We start from the raw sequence: 19038 nt of genomic DNA, 5'->3' as shown, positions 1-19038 counted from the left end.
ACGTTGGGACCAGTGTTGGTCAAGTTACTTGAAAAAAGTAATCAGTAACTAATTACTGATTACTTCCCCAAAAAAGTAATCCCGTTACTTTACTGATTACTTATTTTCAAAAGTAATTAATTACTTAGTTACTTAGTTACTTAGTTACTTTTTAAAAACACGATTTACAACCTGAAGAGGTGATAAAGCGATAGATCTTTCAGCCCAATTCTACTTTTTCTACATAATCCATCATACAAAATGTAATCAAATGGAAAAGTCTCTTTTTTTTAACTTGTTTTATCATTTTTAATCTTTTAACTTTATGCATCAAGCAAAAATTTAATTATATGCAACATTCTCTGAGTTGAATAAATGAGTTTAACATTTAAACCTATTTTCTGCACATTCCAGCACATAAAATAAAATAATTTTTTGTGTTTACACTCACTCTTTCAAATAGATGCAAGTAAAACACAGCAGAACATAAATAAAGTCAAAGACTCAGCGGTCCTGTTGCTCTATTTTCACCTGTAAAGCAGGACTGCAGTAGGCGGAGGTTTACCCTGGTGCAGGTGTGCAGCGGTCAGTGGAAGGATACGGCAGTGTCTCTGTGAGTTTCCCATTATGTCGTTGCGCTCTTGGTGCTTCCTTGGAAGTTTAGGGTTTTTTTTCGCTGTAAAAAGAAGTTTTCTTCCCACGCACGATGGACGCTAATGTTTTTGTCACTTTTTATGGAATCAAACTCAAAGTAAGGTCAGTACTTCCACGCTTTAAATGCTGCATGCTCATACTCTCTCCCACACTCGATATGTGATCCATTGTTGATCTGCACACAGCTGTTGTCACTAACGGCGCACTCGCTTACGTCACTGTCGTGAGACATTCTCGCAAAAAATCACGGTTTTAGTAACGCAGTAACGCAGCGTTCCTACGGGAAAGTAACGGTAATCTAATTACCGATTTTGCAATAGTAATCCCTTACTTTACTCGTTACTCGAAAAAAGTAATCAGATTACAGTAACGCGTTACAAGTAACGCGTTACTGCCCATCTCTGGTTGGGACATGCAAATGTAGCTAATGGTTCAGTTCAAATATACGTCAACTGTGGCACATCTTTTTTGTAACCAGCTGCCAATAGCTGTTGTAGTGTTTATGTTTAACTGCAAGTCTTAAGTGCAAGCAAAAGAAAATAAAGTAGAGTCTATAGTTTTTGTCAAGCGGTTGTCCTCAAACACACCAACCTTCACCAGACAAAGACTTTTATTTATTTCATTAGTGTTAGCTTTAAGTTTACACTGTCAATGTGCAGCAAACCAAAGGCTTTGGTGCTGTTGGTGAAAGATTTGTCAGAGAGATTGAAAATCCAGCTTCCCATAGACATGTGTTAGTAATATAGAGTATTTATTATCATACTTCTGCCTCTTTGGTATCCCATTTGTCAGGAACACATTGCTTTCTCCATCGTCATTATCATCCACATTATACTGACTGATAGGATTGAAAAAGATATGCATTAGGACACAAACACAGTGGTTCAGTTCAAATGTATATCAACTTTCTGTGCTATGTTTAGCTTTTCTTTTTTTTTAGCAAACTGCTAACAGATGTAATCTTTATGTCTATATGCAAGTGCCAGTACAAGCAACAGAAAAGAAGCTGAACTGGTTATGCCACTTGTCTGAGGTCATTTGTGTGTCCACGTCTCAACTATATATGGAAGCTATGTGTAAAAAGATTCACTGTGCTGCTTCAGACTAAAACATATGCAATTTATTCTTAGAAACAGATCAAACATCCCAAGCAGGTGTCCTGAAGTGATGCAAACACAGAGAGTCATTCATTGAAAACATTACCGTGTTACGATTTATGATTTAATCACCTTTCTGTGCAACGAGCAGAGAAGAAGCTGTCTACGCTGATTATTTGACACCAATTTACAACTTCTGTCATTTATTCTGACGCACCAATGCACACCAATTTATACCCAATCATGGTAAAGCAGGAGTTCAAAGATCCGCTTGTGATTAGATTGCCATAACCAGAGGCTTGCCCACAAAAATCCAGCCTTCTCTAGTCTACTGATATTAAGAAAGACATCACAGTCACTGACCTGCTCATGGTGGCCTTCTCACAGTCGGTGGGCTCTGTGAGTTGTTCATCAAGGCTGTCGTCGTCAGCCACTGTGGAGACTTTCCTCAGTTCCATGCGTTCCACAATTCCCGGCATAGTGGTACAGAGAGCAGGACCAGAGGCAGAGAAATGTACCTTTCTAGGATTTTCAGGGTTTAGACTTCACTGGCACAGGATACAAGAACCTTGTCAATCACCTCAGCTATATCTTGTTACCGTTGAGAAAAGTCCTGAAACAATAAAGGAAAAACAAGACAAAGTTTCAGTAACAGAATTGGCTTTTTGTCTGTTTATATGTTGCTTTCCTTTTTTTGCTGGTCTTAAACTGTTCCAAGAACTGGAATAACTGATTACAGGGGCTGTCAGTGGTTTTATTATCTGCCCTTATCAGGTTTTTGGCCATGATGAGGAAGGCACACAGAAAGCCTTTTTGGCAGAAAGCCCTGAAGGCAAACTTCAACTTAAACATGGTTAACCATGATGTTTAACCTTTAACTATCCAAGTACTTTATGGCAGAAAGGGTTTCTTGTAGAAAGCCCCGGGGGAAGACCACTCCCACAAGAATAAAAAAATCCTTTAAGGTAAAAATGGAGCCCTCTACTCTGGAAACCATTTCCTGGAACTGAGGGGCTTCCTAAGAGATTATATGTGCCTTGGCACTTGTTACGCAGCTTCACCTGTACCAGGAAGGGTGACTTTGTGTTAATTTTATTGCCTTTTACATTTCACACAGGCTCAATTAGTTGTGTTAATGACTAAAGTTATTTGTATCTCTTGTCTCTTTAGGAAGATATCACAACCAAGTGCTGACGTACATAATGACTGCTGAGCGGAGTCGAGTCAGCTCCAGTGACGTGAAACTAGGTCATGGATATAGCATGTCCGTGGGGTCGTCGGACCACCATCAGCTGCGCCCTTGATAATGCATGAGCTGGTTTACACAACTTAACCCTTAACATCAAAGAAAAGAAATGACACTCCACTTAGGGGCACCGCCTTCAATTTCTGTAGTGTTTAAGTTATGTAAGAAGGAGCTCAACACACTGAAAGAAGACAACGTGATTATAAACGAAAATAGCAGCAACGTGATTTACAGTGCTGTTTCCCCCCTCACACAAAGAGCTCTTTGACTGAGTTGGAAGAAAAGAGCCTAAGGGCGACTCACTAATGAAAAACTAATGCAACGTGTACAGGACCAGCCAGAGCCGTGACACCGATGAACCCATGAGAAAGGACACTTCTGACATCCTCTTTTGTTTCACGGCACTCGCAGCAGTAATGATGTGGTGTAATGCATTGAGAAGAACAAATATGTTAATGTAAAGTTAAAGGAACAGCTCGGCAAACCACATTTACCTATTCACACAGCTCTTTCTTCTGCCATGAACTTAACATACACTAATGCAGACCTTCCCAAAGTATGGGGCCCGCCCCCTAGGGGGGGCGCAGAGCCATGGCAGGGGGGGCACGGGATGAAAAGGGGGGAAAAAAACAAAACGCTTGGACACTGCTAGCACGGGCGCCTACAGAAACGCAAAGCAGGAGATGAAGCATCGCTGAATGTGTTTCCAAACCAACTTCATTCTAAGCCAAAGACTAGAAAATATGGTGAAGCATATCTTCCCTTTGGCTTCACCTGCACAAGTGCCGAGGTAGGTCTCCCCTGCAGAATTGGTTTTCCCTTTGTTGGGAGCAGCACTGGGCTGTTTAAATCACGGACAAACAGTATCCCACATTCGTGATTTTTAGTTCACAAACACTTCCTGTAATGACTAACTAGATATGGACAGGTCTTTATTCTACCTTGATTACCTTTATGCATAATGATAGCTTTGCTTCTTTGCACTGAATCAAACAGTGTTTCTCTCTGTTTAAAAAGGTCTTATGTTTTAAACCAATCATTGGGTTTTTCATGCAAATTGCTGATAATGCCACAATACGACAACAACTGTAACATCAACGATGAACAAAAACCTTCCCACAACCACCTGGTGATGATCAAGTGGAGCAGTAAAAACATAGTTGAGCTACCATCCATCCGCAAGTGGTCAGTCTTAAGGACAGCTGATAGAAATACAAAGACCTGCAACTTAAGCAACAGCTTTTAAAGAGGGAAGCGGTTGAGCCACTTCAAAGTGTAAACAAGCGTTTGCAGTCAAAACTTGAGCTCTTTTAGATACACTACCAGGGGTGTTCAATGTCCTGGCCGATGCAGTTGAGACCTTCTTTCACAAAAACTTATTGTTACTGACAGGTTGTTGTACTTTCTGTGAAGTAAAGCCATAATAGTTTTGAGCCAACAGAGATTAGGTGGCTGTGTCATCGTTAAAAGCCACATCACACACGCCGCTACACCTAATCTCTCAAAGTCCTTGTCTGCCGTGCTGTTAGAGGGAAATGGAGACTGGGGTTCGCTCTCTGCAGCCAAGAGGATTAACCTGTCAAGCTGGGTTAAAATGATGTGTTGATACAACCATTACTTATAGAAACCCACATTAAGTACTTCCCACCATCGGTAAAATTAATCTTTATAGGTTGCTGGAATTTGTTCATTTCTTTTCTAAACCCGACCCATCTATCTCACTCCTGAGGCCAAAACATTTTTAAAGACTCCAGAGACAACACACAGTTCATACAATATGCATTTAAAGATTTTGACTTGGTTCTTTCAACATGTTTCAAGGCAAATCACACAGCAGCAGTCATTTTAAGTTTCTTCTCATATATAGAATGTCTGCTATAGTGATATAGACTGTATGCAGTCATGTTAAGATAAGATATTGGTCTTATCTAAAGTGTTTGGCAAAAAAGGAAAAGAAGCCAGGCTTAAAAAAATACAGTAATTTGTAAATTTAGAATGAGAGCCCTTTACCTATTTAGTCTGAAACCATTCGCCTTCAGTGTACACACAAGCTGTTGCATCAGCCACGGTCTACAAGTCTTGGCACGAGCAAACACACCCCTTTATAGCTAAGTGAGTGAAGTCAATGCTTTAAACTGCTACGTGTTACACAGAAAATTCCTTGAAAGCAAACATTACACGTGTTTCTGTTTTACCCCCCACTCAACATTTGCACAACAGAGGTCCTACCTGCTGTGCATGGCATGGCTCACTTTTTCAAGAAAAAAAATCTCCCTAAACAAACAAGCTCACTTACTGAAAGGTTTCTTAAAGCGGTTCTAGGAAGGTTCCTTGTTTGTCCTCCCTTTTTGAATGAATAGATTTGAAGAAAAACAGACAGAAGAGAGACGAGTGGATGGGTGAGGTGCTCTGGCCCTTTTGTGACTCAGGTAAGACAGGAAGCTTTTAAAAGAGAGGAAGGAGGGCCTCTGTCAGCCAATCAGTATGCGCAGTTTGCTCAGACTCCTCCTTTTTTGATCAGTCATAAGCGGGGTCGTAACCCTGATAGCTCACTCCCAATCTCCACCAACACCACCCACTTGGTATGCATACACGTATATACACATCTGACTCAACAAATATAATCGAGGAGAGCACACGGAGAATAAACTATATACACTCACTGAAGGACGGATAGAGCTACACTGTAACGTGGCCAGTTTGATCATCGGCATCGGACTGAAGATACCAGCGTGCACCAACTCTTAAATACCCTCAGCAGCTTCAAGACACGACCACATGACAGGACACATGACCACTTATAAATGGACCTAAATCATACAGATCAAACACAGGTGGTCTGTATGATTTAGGTCACAGAAAACTGCTGTCTGGACTGGTCTCTGACACACACACACACACACACACACACACACACACACACACACACACACACACACACACACACACACACACACACACACACACACACAAAATTGCTTGCACATGCAGCAGGCACACAGATGCCCAGACACAGACATACTGTAGGCGACTGTCAGTGTTTTCAGTAGTAGGCCGTGCCACAGGCTGACCAATCAGATGGCTCACTGTCTGGATGTCGGCGTGCCCAAGGTCATGTTTGTGTCAGAGATGGGTTTTTTTTTACTTTGTAATGCAGTTCAAATAGAAGAAAACACACACATGTACAGATCACTTAAGGTAAAAAGACACTATTTTCTTCCTCAGAACATCGGACACTGAGCTTGTAAATGCTGAACATGAAAAGATATGTTTTAAATATAGACTCCAAATGCTGAACTGCTACAAAGTCTTCGTTTATACGATACTTTACTGTGTTTTAATGTTTAAATAAAATCAGAAAATTTACTTGAGCCCACACGAGCCATTATTAGTCCGCATACTTGGCTGCAAATAAGGACTAGCTGCTGTCCAGTTTGTAGTGAAACTGTGAAAAGTATAACCTAAAATGGGAAACGAGGACAGTTTGCTTTTGAAATATGTCACCTGCAGCTCTGCACAACTTTATCTCTTATCGTCTCAACTTTTTACCATCTCTGTTGCACTTTTTCACGTTTCACTACCACTCGTCTAGTAGTTAGCAAGGCGAGCACAACCTGACAAATCTTGAGCAATGTGTGTGTGAGATCATGTGAGAAACTTCAAAATGTACCAGAGCAAGAAAGCAGTAATAATAATCTCACTTTAAATGCAAGTAAAATCAAATTCATCCCAAAAGTTTGACACAAAGAAGAAAAATGATGAAGCAGAAAAATGCACAGGAGAGACAATTTCTGTGAAAGCTAAACTGTGTGTGTGTGTGTGTGGGGGGGGGGGGGTGTCTTCACACACATGCTCGGCTAATCACCTGTGACTAAGCATCAACCCCCGAAGACACAGATTCGGGGGTTGGGAAAGAAACTTCTGAGCCGAGCTGAAAAGCAACTACCAACCAAAGTGTCTGAGGTCAGAGTTTGAGGTCACATGATTAGCACTGCAAACAAAACAAAGACTTGAAGTATCCGTCGGAGGCAAAGACACGTGCTGGCTTCAGCCAATCCATTCAATGATCTGTATCTGCCTCAGTTCCAGCCTACAACTAAAAAAAACATAAACCCAAAGGACCAGTCCACCAACTTTGCTCATTTAAAATGAAGGTTTTTAGTAAGAAATATGTGGCTGAAAATATTGCAAAGTTGCTACAAGCATCTACAAATACAAATATTTATCCTTTTTTGAATCTTCCGATTCTTCTTTCTTTTAGGTGTTTTTTTGAGTAATAATAATAAGTTTCAATCCTGGAATTGAAACTTCACTTATTTACTGATAGGTTTGTACAGAACAGGGTGTAAGAGTTCATGTTCTCAGTTCTCTTCTCACTGGGTTCAGTAAAGGTTGATCATTGCTCACGCTGATATCTCTACCCACATTTTGAGCCATTAGCATGTCCCCAGTCAATGTTTTGGGAACACTTTGTCATTTAACTGGCAGAGCCCACCTACTGCTGGTGTTTGCCACCACACTCTGGCTATTCTTAAAGTTTGCTAAAGTGATTGCCTAAATAAGAGCTGAGGTAATCATGTGGTTCTTCCAGATTAGAGAGTACACGTTGTTACTCTCCCGCTTTAACTGCATGTCTGTAGCGGGAGAATAACAAAGTATGTTGAAATCAGGTGGCTGACAAGAGGCCACGAGGGACGTTTCCATCATGGATCGAGGGTTTATTAACCTCCCATTTTGACCAAAACATCGTTGGCACCATCAACTTTAACTTCTCTGTATATCTTTATTGTTAGTGAAGCCCAAACCTCTCAACTCGATGTGACTGGGTGCAAATACCAAACAACTTGCAAGTAAATCATTAGTTGTCCTCTGTCAGCACGTGTTTCTAAGTAAGTGCTATGTACATCATATGATACTTAGCAATTATATTTGTGGAGATCCCTTCAAGATAATCTCAAAAATATTCAATAACACATACATTAAAAATATAAGCTTAATTCAAATGACTAAAGTTACTTTCAACATTTTTTTGTAAACATTCTAAAAGTTAGTGCAAAGTTGTTCTGGCGTGCTTACGTCAAAAAGAAGTCACACACGTCACAGTAGCTGCAAATTGCAACCACATTCCTCCACCTGAAACCACAAATTCAATTTAATGAGGCAGTTTGGATGTACAACGGTAGCTGTTAAGGAGAAGTTGAACCAGCTGGTTCATACCTGACACCAGTAGCCTGCCAGCCTCTCTTGGGCTTTAAACAATTAAAATGAACAAAAAGTTATCAGTCAGCAGAAATGGCCGCTAGTTGTTTGCAGGTCAACAGAATGAGTCACTAAGAATCAAACTGTTCTTCTTATGATGCACTTTGCTTTAAAAATTGTGCTACAACCGGCCACAAAACTTCCTGTTAAGAAGCAATTGGGTACCCTGCCACTAGGTGAAGGTAAAGCAATATTCTGGGTAACAGATTAAATAACAAACTGTATGGTGTCATAGAGAGCCGTGAGGCAGGGTACACCCTGGACAGATCGCCAGTCTGTCACAGGGCCACAGGGTGGTAGACATAGTTTATAGAAATCGACATAAATATGGGCCTCATTGTATGTTTACATGCAGCAAACTCTATTTACCTGCATGCATGCATCAATGCTCAACTACTACACTCAGTCAGACACTGACCACCTCCATTGAGTGCATAATAAAAAATTAGAATGCAAGATTTTGCTCAATCAAATAAACATCCATGTAGGAAAGGAGATTTTCATACCTTAATTTTCATTAAGTTATCGTTTAATTATGGTTTACCTGCACATCAGCAACATGCACCAGACAAAAATGCATAAAATGCTGAAACAAAGGTGACTTTGAAAGCTGGATTAGATCACGTAGCCTAAAATACATGCATACAGTTATCTGACAACCTTTTGATATGGTTCCTAAGTACAGTTAACTTGACTTACTAAGTTACCCTGTGAAATGATGTAATACTAATACTAACACTGGACTAATATGGCACACTTTGGAGATGTCAAAAATGAGTATACTCAATATTTGTTAAATTAGATGTTACTGTTATAAAATCAGTATCATATGACACTTTTATAAGGTGTTACTATTCATAAATGCTAGAAACTAGCCATTTTAACCTATTGGTCGGAGGTTGCTAAGTAACACGATGACACCCGATGAACAAACGCCACATTCCAACCAGAAATATCACCAAGACCTAGAAGAACAGTGTTACTACCTCGGACAATCCCTGCTTTCTAAAACTCGTGAAACTTTTAAAGCACAAAACAGTTTTGCTAACCTTAGGTTTGCTTACACTTTCCAGTCATTTCACAATTGCCAAAACATGAAACCCTATGATAGATGGATGAACAATAAAGTGTTATCTCTAAAGTCTTATCTGTGAAGAGCCATACAGCCAAGACTGGAATCCCCAACGAGAGATCTTGCTATGATTGCAACTCGTTTTGTAAACAGTCTGAATATGTACTGATAACAGATAAGGACAGCTGAAGCTCACGGAGCTAAAAGTTCTTTTTCATGAGCGCAAAAAATACCAAACTGTCCATTAAACCAGTGAAGTCCATCTGCCTCTGCTGCCTAAGAACAGTGACAGAAATCAAAGCGTTCTGAATCTGCAAAGAATTATGACAGCCTAACCATAGCTACTGGTGAGGCGTGTCATCTGTGGATGGCTTAACATTCACTTGTGTCCCTGCAGCAAGAACTATAACAACATATGAGAGAGTGTGACAGAGGCATGCATGCTCCTTCAGATCATCCAGTTTGTCATTGTTTGCACTTGGGACGAATCATCATGTGTGACATGTGGACGACAACTCCCTCCTCCCTTCTGTAAATTTCCCTTGCTGTTGCGCTGGAATCGAATATCACGTTTTCACATGTTGAGAGCATATGAACAGACTATCCTGGAAGGCTGCGTTCATGCTATTCATATCTAGTTTGAAACTGCTACCATATGGAAGGGTTAGGAATCTATTTCTTGATTTTGATGTTCCATAGAGAAGTTTGATTTTTAATGTTCTGCTTCTGTAGGGTAAAGTAAGCACAGAGGACTGAGTGTTCCCAGAAAAGGTGTGGTGGCTGGTAACTATTTTTTCAACCTCAGTCCTGAGGTATTCCCTCTAGTCTGGAACAAATAATCACATACAACGACTCTCCTGAATAAGGGCAACTTTATACTACATCCAAAGTGCTAGGTTAGCTGGTTAGATAATTCCTCTCAACTGTTTTCCAACATTTTCTGTTCATTTCCCGTTATCGTTTCACAGCGACGGGCTAGATGTGTGAAGGTAAAGAAGAAGACGGGGTTTGAACGCACCTCTGTCATTTCATGCGATCACTGTGACGTATGTGGCCACTGAAAACAACTGCAAACACTTTTTGACGTAGCCAAACCGCACATGGTGTGACCTATTTCTAACATAATATGGAACGGCCCTTATTGCCTGTGACATTTAAGATACCAGTTTGCGTCCACTGTTAGGCGACAGCAGTGTCGGAAGTGAAGGAATGAATCGTTTCATTTATTCAAAAGAAACTGTTACATAAAGATGGAGATTTCTATGACGAATATCAAACAAGTAACACACAAAAAACAACCAAAAAAAAAGCCCATATTGACAAAAAACTTTGACCTTAGACCTAAAGTAAACACCATATTGACCTTTTGGAATAAACCTGGTGTGTCCAAACCTGTTTGTGAACCCTGGAGACTTTCTCTCTCTGTCCATCTTATCAGTTAATATTGATTTGCCAGCTCATGTCTGCTAATAGTGACGACAGCATTTTGTTTTGTAACAATGTGTAATTCTTCACAAGCTCAAGGTTTCACCCTTGACTCTAGCTGGAGGTGTGGATGATGACTTCAGAAGGGGCTAATGGGCCAGAGAAGGGTTTTTGTTTCCTGTTACGTCAAAGGCTCAGTTCTCGGTGTCTTCAGTTTCAGTTTGATTAAAATTAAGCTAAAAGACTAAAACCAGTTCCATCTGTGGTCTTTTCCACCATGAAAAATAACCCGTGGGTGTAATTTGAGAGCTTGGAGCCAGTAACTTTTGTTAGGTCACCTGTATAAAGACGTCACTACCTGATGCACAGAGGAGACAGACTGTTCTCTCAGTAGGAGAACACATTTACAAAATAACCTGCTTCTTTTCATGTTTCTCTAGTTGGCACCATTTTGAACTCTGGATATCTTCATCACGCCATAGTAAGAACTTTCCACATAACAGTCTGCATTTGAAGTTCACTTTAACACAGAACTACTCTGGCTGCTTATGTAAAGCTGACACCTTTGTCCCTAGTAGCTTTATAAAGTGTAATTGAAGCATACAATATTGAATTAGGAGAAACAGAAAAAGAGTCTTTACACTACACAAGCATGAATTCAGGTCACTTTAATTACATTAACTGGGTCTAAGGAAGGAATTGTAGAAGAAAAATGGAGAATATTTTAGTAACCATCAACCCGGTGTTCTCTGATTATTCAGAGGTGCTATGTGGGATATTTAGAGCTACAATCATATCAAGTGCTCTGCACTAATCTCTTGCTAAGGCACTGACTCATAGTTCTGATTCCTGGCAGACAGATAAAAGAAGAAAATATTTAAATATATTACCTCTCTCATGCACAGTGTTGCCTACATGAAACTCGTGTTTACCTTTGCAGGGACTTGCTAACATTAGGTAAACTCAGAGTTACTCTGGGTAAATTATAAATGCTACATTTTTAGGAAAGGCAGAAGTATCTTGGGAAGTCTGTATATTGTCCTTTCTTCAGAGGTTTTAGATGAGAATATTCTAAAACTCTCAAGTCTGCAGGACAAATATGAAGGCAGAGTAAGCATGGGGAGACAGATAGCCTAGCTAAGCCCCCAGTCACACAGGCCTATAGCCAGGTTGTTAACTGCAAGGAAACCACTGATCATGAGGGGAAAATGTACATTCCCCAACAAGTTGCGAGTGGTTGAGAGCAGTCAATGTGATATCACTTGCCCCATTCACACAGGCCTTGAGAGCTGGCAGTCACCTGTCCTGCTGTGTATTCTGCAAATGCTTAGCAAGTGGTTGCACTGTCACTACCATGAAATTGCGTTGCAAAGACGTGTGCAACTATGGATAACAATTAAGGAGGTTTTTGAAGCAGTACTCTTTTTATGACCTGTTTCACCTGGTGAAAGCTAGCAAACTCCAGCAATCACTTGTCAAACGGTCGGGAAATACATGGGTCGACAGGTCTCCAGGGCTATGTGACTGACACCTGATATGCTTGCTAGCTGAAAAAAATAGTTTACGAGTTTCTATCACTCCCTCTCTTTGCCTTCTTTTCCTTTTGTGGTTTTCTCCTTGACATTTACCCCAGGTGTACCACAATCAGTCAACTGAGGAATGCCCCCTAAAACTACAAAAAAACAAAACAAAAAAACCTAATCAGGAATCACACCTTATTCCCTCCACAGGAGTTTTTAAAGTGCTCAAGCAGTTGTGTTGGCAAACATCCCACAGTGCTTAGAGGACACTGAACCCCTGCAGCTGACCCCTGACCACCCTGTTGGCGAGAAAAAGAAAAGGGGTAAATTCCTTCCAAGGTTCTGCTAAGTTTTACATTAGAAAAAAGCTGGATTACTGCATACAGGCAGGTGGTTACCTCAGTGAACAGCCCAGGTTTGTGAATTATGCAATCATTCAGTTCACACATTATACAGTGTATTTACCTTTTCACATTCGCATTGAATGTGCCGACAGCATTCTGGAAAACTGCCAGTTGCTTCTGTGCTTTGTGGCACTGGCTCAATGCATCTTTGTATGATATCCATTCCTTTGAAACTGACACGGCATCTGGCTTGTGGATCATTTGCTCATACTCCAAGTTAGCTCAGCCAGTGCAGGCAATATTTCAGCTCCCAGCTGCGCAGCAGGATCTGACCTACATGTGTCATTCAGGTATCCATGGGGTCAGTGAGGAGTAAGGCTTCACGAGCTCCAAGCTCTAACATGTGCAGGAATTTCCTTCCCACCTTTATCTTGGAAAAGCAGTTAAAATAACTGTAATGGCTGCTTTCACAGAGACCTTTACAGTCAGCTGGTGTAAGACTGAAAGGCACTGCACGGATATTAAACATGGAGGTTAGTTTAACCAGCATGCAGCTGGTGAAATAGTTGGAAACTGCTCAGTTGGTACGTGATCCACAAAACCTTTTCCAAGCTGGAAACACGCTTATGTTATGCTTCTACAATCCTTTGACTCTGACCATACTCTTTAAAAAAAGTTACAGTTTAGGAAGTTGTCAAACTTCATTAAAGTGCACTTCTGCTCAAGAGCTGGAATGACCCACTGCCATTAAGGCAATGGGTCATTTCAAATTTCTTATAAACTTAGGTTACACATTTACTCTGTAGTAATTATTAAAGCTGCAGCAAGGTAATAACTTCTCTTCAATAACTGATAGCCATTATGTCTCCACACAGTCTTTACGACACGAGTGTGTACCACTGCCACCACCACATTCCTCAAAGAAAACACGCCCACATCTAGAAACTTAAATATCCATGTAGGTGGAGTCATACTCAGACCTCTATTATGCAAGTAGGTTGAAAAGAAAAATCTAGGCCTTGGTTTGAAAGTGTACGGTCACTGAGTAGCAACTGGGTATTTTTAGCTTCCAGAATGGCAGTGACAGAACCTTAAGTCACCACTTGAATACGCCCAAGCCTGCAGATTCTCCAGGCTCAATCTAAGTCTTTGTTTTCAGTCCTGTGCTGTCACCTGGCTGTCTGCCACTAAGACCAGTGTTCTCCAATTTCAAACCAAAAGACGCTCAAGAGAGTAAAGTGGAAAGTGAAAAGCATCCCATTATAAAAACCTCACTCTTTACAATCTGTAATCTATTATGATGCCCACAGTCAAAAAAAATGATCTTCCAGGTGGTAACTGAGGGGCACACCATGACAGACAAAGAAAAAGAAAAAAAAACAAAAAGCGTGGACATGAAATCTCGTCAAAATAAACTGAGATTAACCATATAAGCATCTCCATCAAAGCATGGGGACAGTATGAGCTTGTGATTGCAGTCGTAACATATCTATTAGTCCTCAGAGGACTTCCTCAAGCCACGCTCCGCGTGCCTCGCTCCGCTGTTACATAAACCACGATCCTTTCTTTCTTTAAGCATCTTCTCCAGCTGCTCACCGCTTCAAAAATCATTACTGGAATTGTATTATATACAGAGAGACTTTATGAGTCACAGAAACTATGGAAAGTGAAAAAAAGCAGGGAAATGTTAAATAAAAAGCGAGATGAAAATTGGAAACGTTATTAGCCGCCTTTGTGTAGCTTTTTTCCTGCGGTTTCAGTGAACGCGGAAAAGCATGCAAAACACACACAAGCTCCACGCAAAATCCACGTTTGCTGCATGCGATCAACTGGTGGCTCGAGAAACCCTTTTGTTAAGACAATAAATGCTCACACCAAAAAAAAAAAAAAAAAAAGAAAGAAAAAAGCGCAATTTTCTCTTATAAATAAAGACACGTTTGGCGCTGTTTATTGACTTCAGGCACCACCCTGCAGGAAGCCTCCGCACACAGACGCTCCTTATCTAAAGACACGCTTTACTGTAGAAAGAAACCCGATAAAAACAAACAAAAAACAAACAAACGAATACGCATGCATGCAAACCCAAATAAACCCGCGCACAAGTGAGCTCTCTGTCATTATTATTATTTATGATTTGACTTACATGTTCTAATTTTAGTCATTAAACCTCACCACACTGCTTACCAGGCGGGGGGAAGCCCTCCGAGTCAAACTGCCCGCTTCCAGAGTATCAGAAAGGGAGGGTAATGATTAGGCAGCTAATCACAAGAAGGATGGAAAAAAAAAAAAAACTTAAAGTAAAGAGCAGATGTTAATGGAAATGTCGGGGTCTTACCTACTGTGTAAGAGCGGCGCAGGAGGAAGCGGACTACTGGAAACGAGCGCTTCAGACCCTTCCCATTTAACAAGCAAGGACACTGAATGGAAATTTCCATCTGCCATGTGATGATAGCAACTCTTTAAGCGTCGTGTTACACCCACCGCTGCTGGGGGCTCCTTCTTCTCCCAATTACCTCATTTGATTTGAGGATACACTTAAACAGCCCAGAGCTCAGAAAGTGACGGTCTGAGTGGAGTCGCTCAGTCAGTCTTTTACCAGTTTTTCCACCTGAAACAGGCGTTGTAGTCTTAGCCATTTATAATGAGTGTCCAATTTTATGTTTGGGCAGTGTTTAGGATAAATACAGGTTTAATGACAGAGAGTCGTTGTTTACATTCTGGCTGACCACATTGTTGGAGAAAAACAGCTTCACGCTGCCAGTTCAGTGCAATTCACTGCTTTTAAAGCGAGCAGGACCTGGAACGGACTTATCATTTGGGCGTTCCTGTGGTGGTGGCCAAGTTTGAGGAAGCTGCAGTTTACTGTCGCCTTTATTTGCCATGCATTTATTATCCATTGTATTATTTTACTGCCTTGCATTAACTACTTTCCCCCCAAAAGGAATAAATATTACACAAATACACATTAAATCTTAGTGTCGTGAGTTTTAACAGCAGGCATAGAAATCTAAGCCTTTGTGGGATGGATTCAGCAAGGTGTTGGAAATATTGCTGGCAGATTTTGGTGTGACAGCATTACAGAGTTGCTGCAGATCTATCAGTTACACGTTCATGGTGCGACTCTCCCGTGTAACATCCCAAAAGTGCTCTATTAAATTGGGATCTGGTGACTGTGACACTGGTTAGTGCACGTTAGAACAGTGGTCCCCAACCTTTTTTGCGCCACGGACCGGTTTATGCCCGACAATATTTTCACGGACCGGCCTTTAAGGTGTCGCTGATAAATACAACAAAATAAAACTAGTACCGGTACCGAAAAAAAGAAGATTTATTCATAACACACGTGAAAAGACCCAGGAAAACCGAGTTAACGATAAAAACGATAACAAAATGACGCTGAAAACCGATAAAAACCCTGAAAACCATACATTTCTCACCTGAGCGTCAACTCTCGCGGCCCGGTACCAAACGACTCACGGACCGGTACCGGTCCGAGGCCCGGGGTTGGGGACCGCTGCGTTAGAACAAAACTTCAGTTGGCAAAGTGTGCCAACAAAGTATCTCCCACACGTTACACATTACAGCAGCAGGAGACAGATCCATGCTTTCATGTTGTTTATGGCAAACTCTGAATGTCACAGCAGAAATTAAGACTCAGCCCATCAGGCAGCGTTTTTTCCGGTCTTTTATTGTCCAACTGCCGCTCACTGCCGCTCACCGCCACCAGAGATGGGCAGTAATCTGCTGTAATCTGATTACTTTTTTCAGGTAACGAGTAAAGTAAGGGATTACTATTGCAAAAACGGTAATTAGATTACCGTTACTTTCCCGTAGGAACGCTGCGTTACTGCGTTACTAAAACGTGATTTTTTTGCGAGAATGTCTCATAACAGTGACGTAAGCGAGTGCGACATTCCTGACAACAGCTGTGTGCAGATCAACAATGGATTATATGGGTGCGGGAGAGAGTATGAGCGTGCAGCATTCAAAGCCTGGAAGTACTGACCTTACTTTGAGTTAGATTCCATAAAAAGTGACAAAAACATTAGTGTCCGTTGTGCGTGGGATGAAAACTTCTTTTTAAAGCGAAACCCCCCCCCCCCCCCACCCCTAAACTTCCAAGCAAGCACCGAGTGCGCTATGACGTAATGGGAAACTCACAGAGAAACTCTCAGCACACCTGCACCAGGGTAAACCTCCGCCTACGCCACTCCTGCTTTACAGGTGAAAATAGAGCAACAGGACCGCTAGTCTTTGACTTTATTTATTTTCTGCTGTGTTTTACTTGCATCTATTTGAAAGAGTGAGTGTAAACACACACACACACACAAAAAAATATTTTATGTGCTGGAATGTGCAGAAAATAAGTTTAACAAATTTCTTCCAGTCAGAGAATGTTGCATATAATTAAATTTTTGCTTGATGCATAAAGTTAAAAGGTTAAAACTAATAAAACAAGTTTTAAAAAGAGACTTTTCCATTTGATTACATTTTGTATGATGGATTATGTAGAAAAAGTAGAATTGGGCTGAAAGATCTATTGCTTTATCACCTATTCAGTTTGTAAATCGTGTTTTTAAAAAGTAACTAAGTAACTAAGTAATTAATTACTTTTGAAAATAAGTAATCAGTAAGTAACGGGATTACTTTTTAAGGGAAGTAATCGGTAATTAGTTACCGATTACTTTTTTCAAGTAACTTGACCAACACTGACCGCCACTCATTTCTGTTTTTCAGACCATTCTCTAGAAAAACCACAGATGGTTGTGTGGAAAACTCCCAGCAGATCAGCAGTTTTTGAAAGACTCAGATCAGCCTATCTGGCATAAACAATCATGGCACATTCAAAGTCACTTAAATCACCTTTCTTCCCCATTTTGGTGCTCAGTTTGAGCACCTTTTCTTCCATGAAAATAAAATAGGAACCACTTGTCAAAGAATTTCTTGATGCGACGGGTCTGTTGCTGAAAACCTTCTTTGCTATCTTTTCCTCATCACTGGGCCAAACACTGTTTGACCGATTTAAAGGAGATATTACTGGATAAGCCTATTGAGACTGGGTGTCTTCACAATATGGTGTGTTTGTATGTAATACATCGAACTTAATGCAAACATTTTAAAACAATATGAAATGGACTCAACAGTTTTTCTTACATTTTGTAGACTTTCAATATTTCTTCCAGTGTTTGCGGTACTCTCTGTCTGTCTTTCATTACAAACAATTATCTGCCAGATAACTTAGCTATATATGTACAATATCTCTCTCTCTATCTCTCTCTCTCACTCTCTCTCTCTCTCTATATATATATATATATAGCAGAACAGGGTGGGGATACCAATCTCGACCATGATGTCCATCTGGCTAGGCCCCCCATGCTACCTAAACCATACAGGATGCCATGCTGGCTCGAACATCTCCTAGATTAACAAGTACCACATCAGGTGTTAAGGAATCAGGGCACATTGATGAGAAGTGGGCTACTGGAACAAGAACGTAGACAAGGGATGGGAATAGGGAGCTGTTGGAATGCTACTACACAAGTAATCCCAGCAGAAGGGGTTACATGAACCTATAGCTTGTTCGACACCCAAACTAGGCGAGTGGCTCCAGCAGATACTAGGAATGACATTTGAGCTCTCCGTCCAGAAGCGCACAGTCCTAAGAAGTGTAAAGATACTGTGCAGCACCCTCAACCTCCCGGGCTTATGGTAGAGGACCCGAGCATGAAGGAAGACTGCTTACAGTGGTGAGTGGGGATTTTTATATAGATAGGCCATTTTCTTCATTTAACTGACTTTCATCAGCTGTCACTTCAAGTTTATTGCTGTGCACCTTTGTGCATGTTTTGGTTTTACATTTGAAAGCTCATTATCGTCAAACATCACCGAAACGACACACTGAACACGTCTGTTTATGAAAACATTCCAAGTGTGCTTTGTTGACCTGCTGTTCTCTGCTACATCCTTGCTCCGTATTTACAGGATGGAAAGAGGAAGCTGATGTTGGTTCGACTTTATCCGCCTTCAGGTTTCACCTCTCAGCAGGCATTCATGTGGCAACAAGCAGGCAACAAGTGATAGTTTTCTTTATTATATGCGCAGTACAGCTGATAACAGTGGGCAGAACAATATTTTGGAATAGCATGGGTGATTGATTGCATTAAAAAATAAGCTTCTTATTATTCTTATTCTTATTATGCCTTCTTATTATTAGCCAACGTGCCCACTGAGGTCAGAAATAGTTGTGTGTGGTGTTACAGGCCAGCTCGACATGCTTTTCCCCCTTTTTGGTGCTACGTGTCATGTGTTGTCTCATGTTTTGAATAACAGCACAGAAATGCTATAAATCATCTCATGAGAGTCGGCTCATTTCAGCTGACAGCGATTATGAATACTTGAACCACACTGGCAGTAATTAGACGGAGCATCTGTCAGCAGGTAA

General features: G+C 40.9%; 1 protein-coding gene across 7 annotated transcripts in view; it reads right to left on the bottom strand.

Moving 5' to 3' along the window:
• slc38a4 (solute carrier family 38 member 4) overlaps positions 1 to 15326 on the bottom strand; it is a 32977-nt gene extending 17651 nt beyond the window's left edge. The window contains exons 1-4 of one of the 7 annotated variants that reach the window (XM_026146962.1): positions 14932 to 15326; positions 14781 to 14815; positions 2094 to 2343; positions 1397 to 1471 (exon numbers count right to left, since the gene is read on the bottom strand). In XM_026146962.1, coding sequence (XP_026002747.1) covers positions 1397 to 1471; positions 2094 to 2209 — 191 coding nt within the window. In that variant the 5' untranslated portion in view covers positions 2210 to 2343; positions 14781 to 14815; positions 14932 to 15326. Of the gene's footprint in view, positions 1 to 1396; positions 1472 to 2093; positions 2344 to 5272; positions 5509 to 12446; positions 14441 to 14780; positions 14816 to 14931 lie in introns of those variants that run through there. The other 6 variants (XM_026146960.1, XM_026146963.1, XM_026146961.1 and 3 more) reach the window with 6 other exon arrangements.
• Between the last annotated feature and the right edge of the window lie 3712 nt (positions 15327 to 19038).

This window comes from Astatotilapia calliptera, chromosome 17, assembly GCF_900246225.1.
Source record: "Astatotilapia calliptera chromosome 17, fAstCal1.2, whole genome shotgun sequence".
Classification (NCBI taxonomy): domain Eukaryota; kingdom Metazoa; phylum Chordata; class Actinopteri; order Cichliformes; family Cichlidae; genus Astatotilapia; species Astatotilapia calliptera.
The sequence above is the reverse complement of the archived record's forward strand: the minus strand, read 5'-3'. Positions and strand labels throughout refer to the sequence as shown.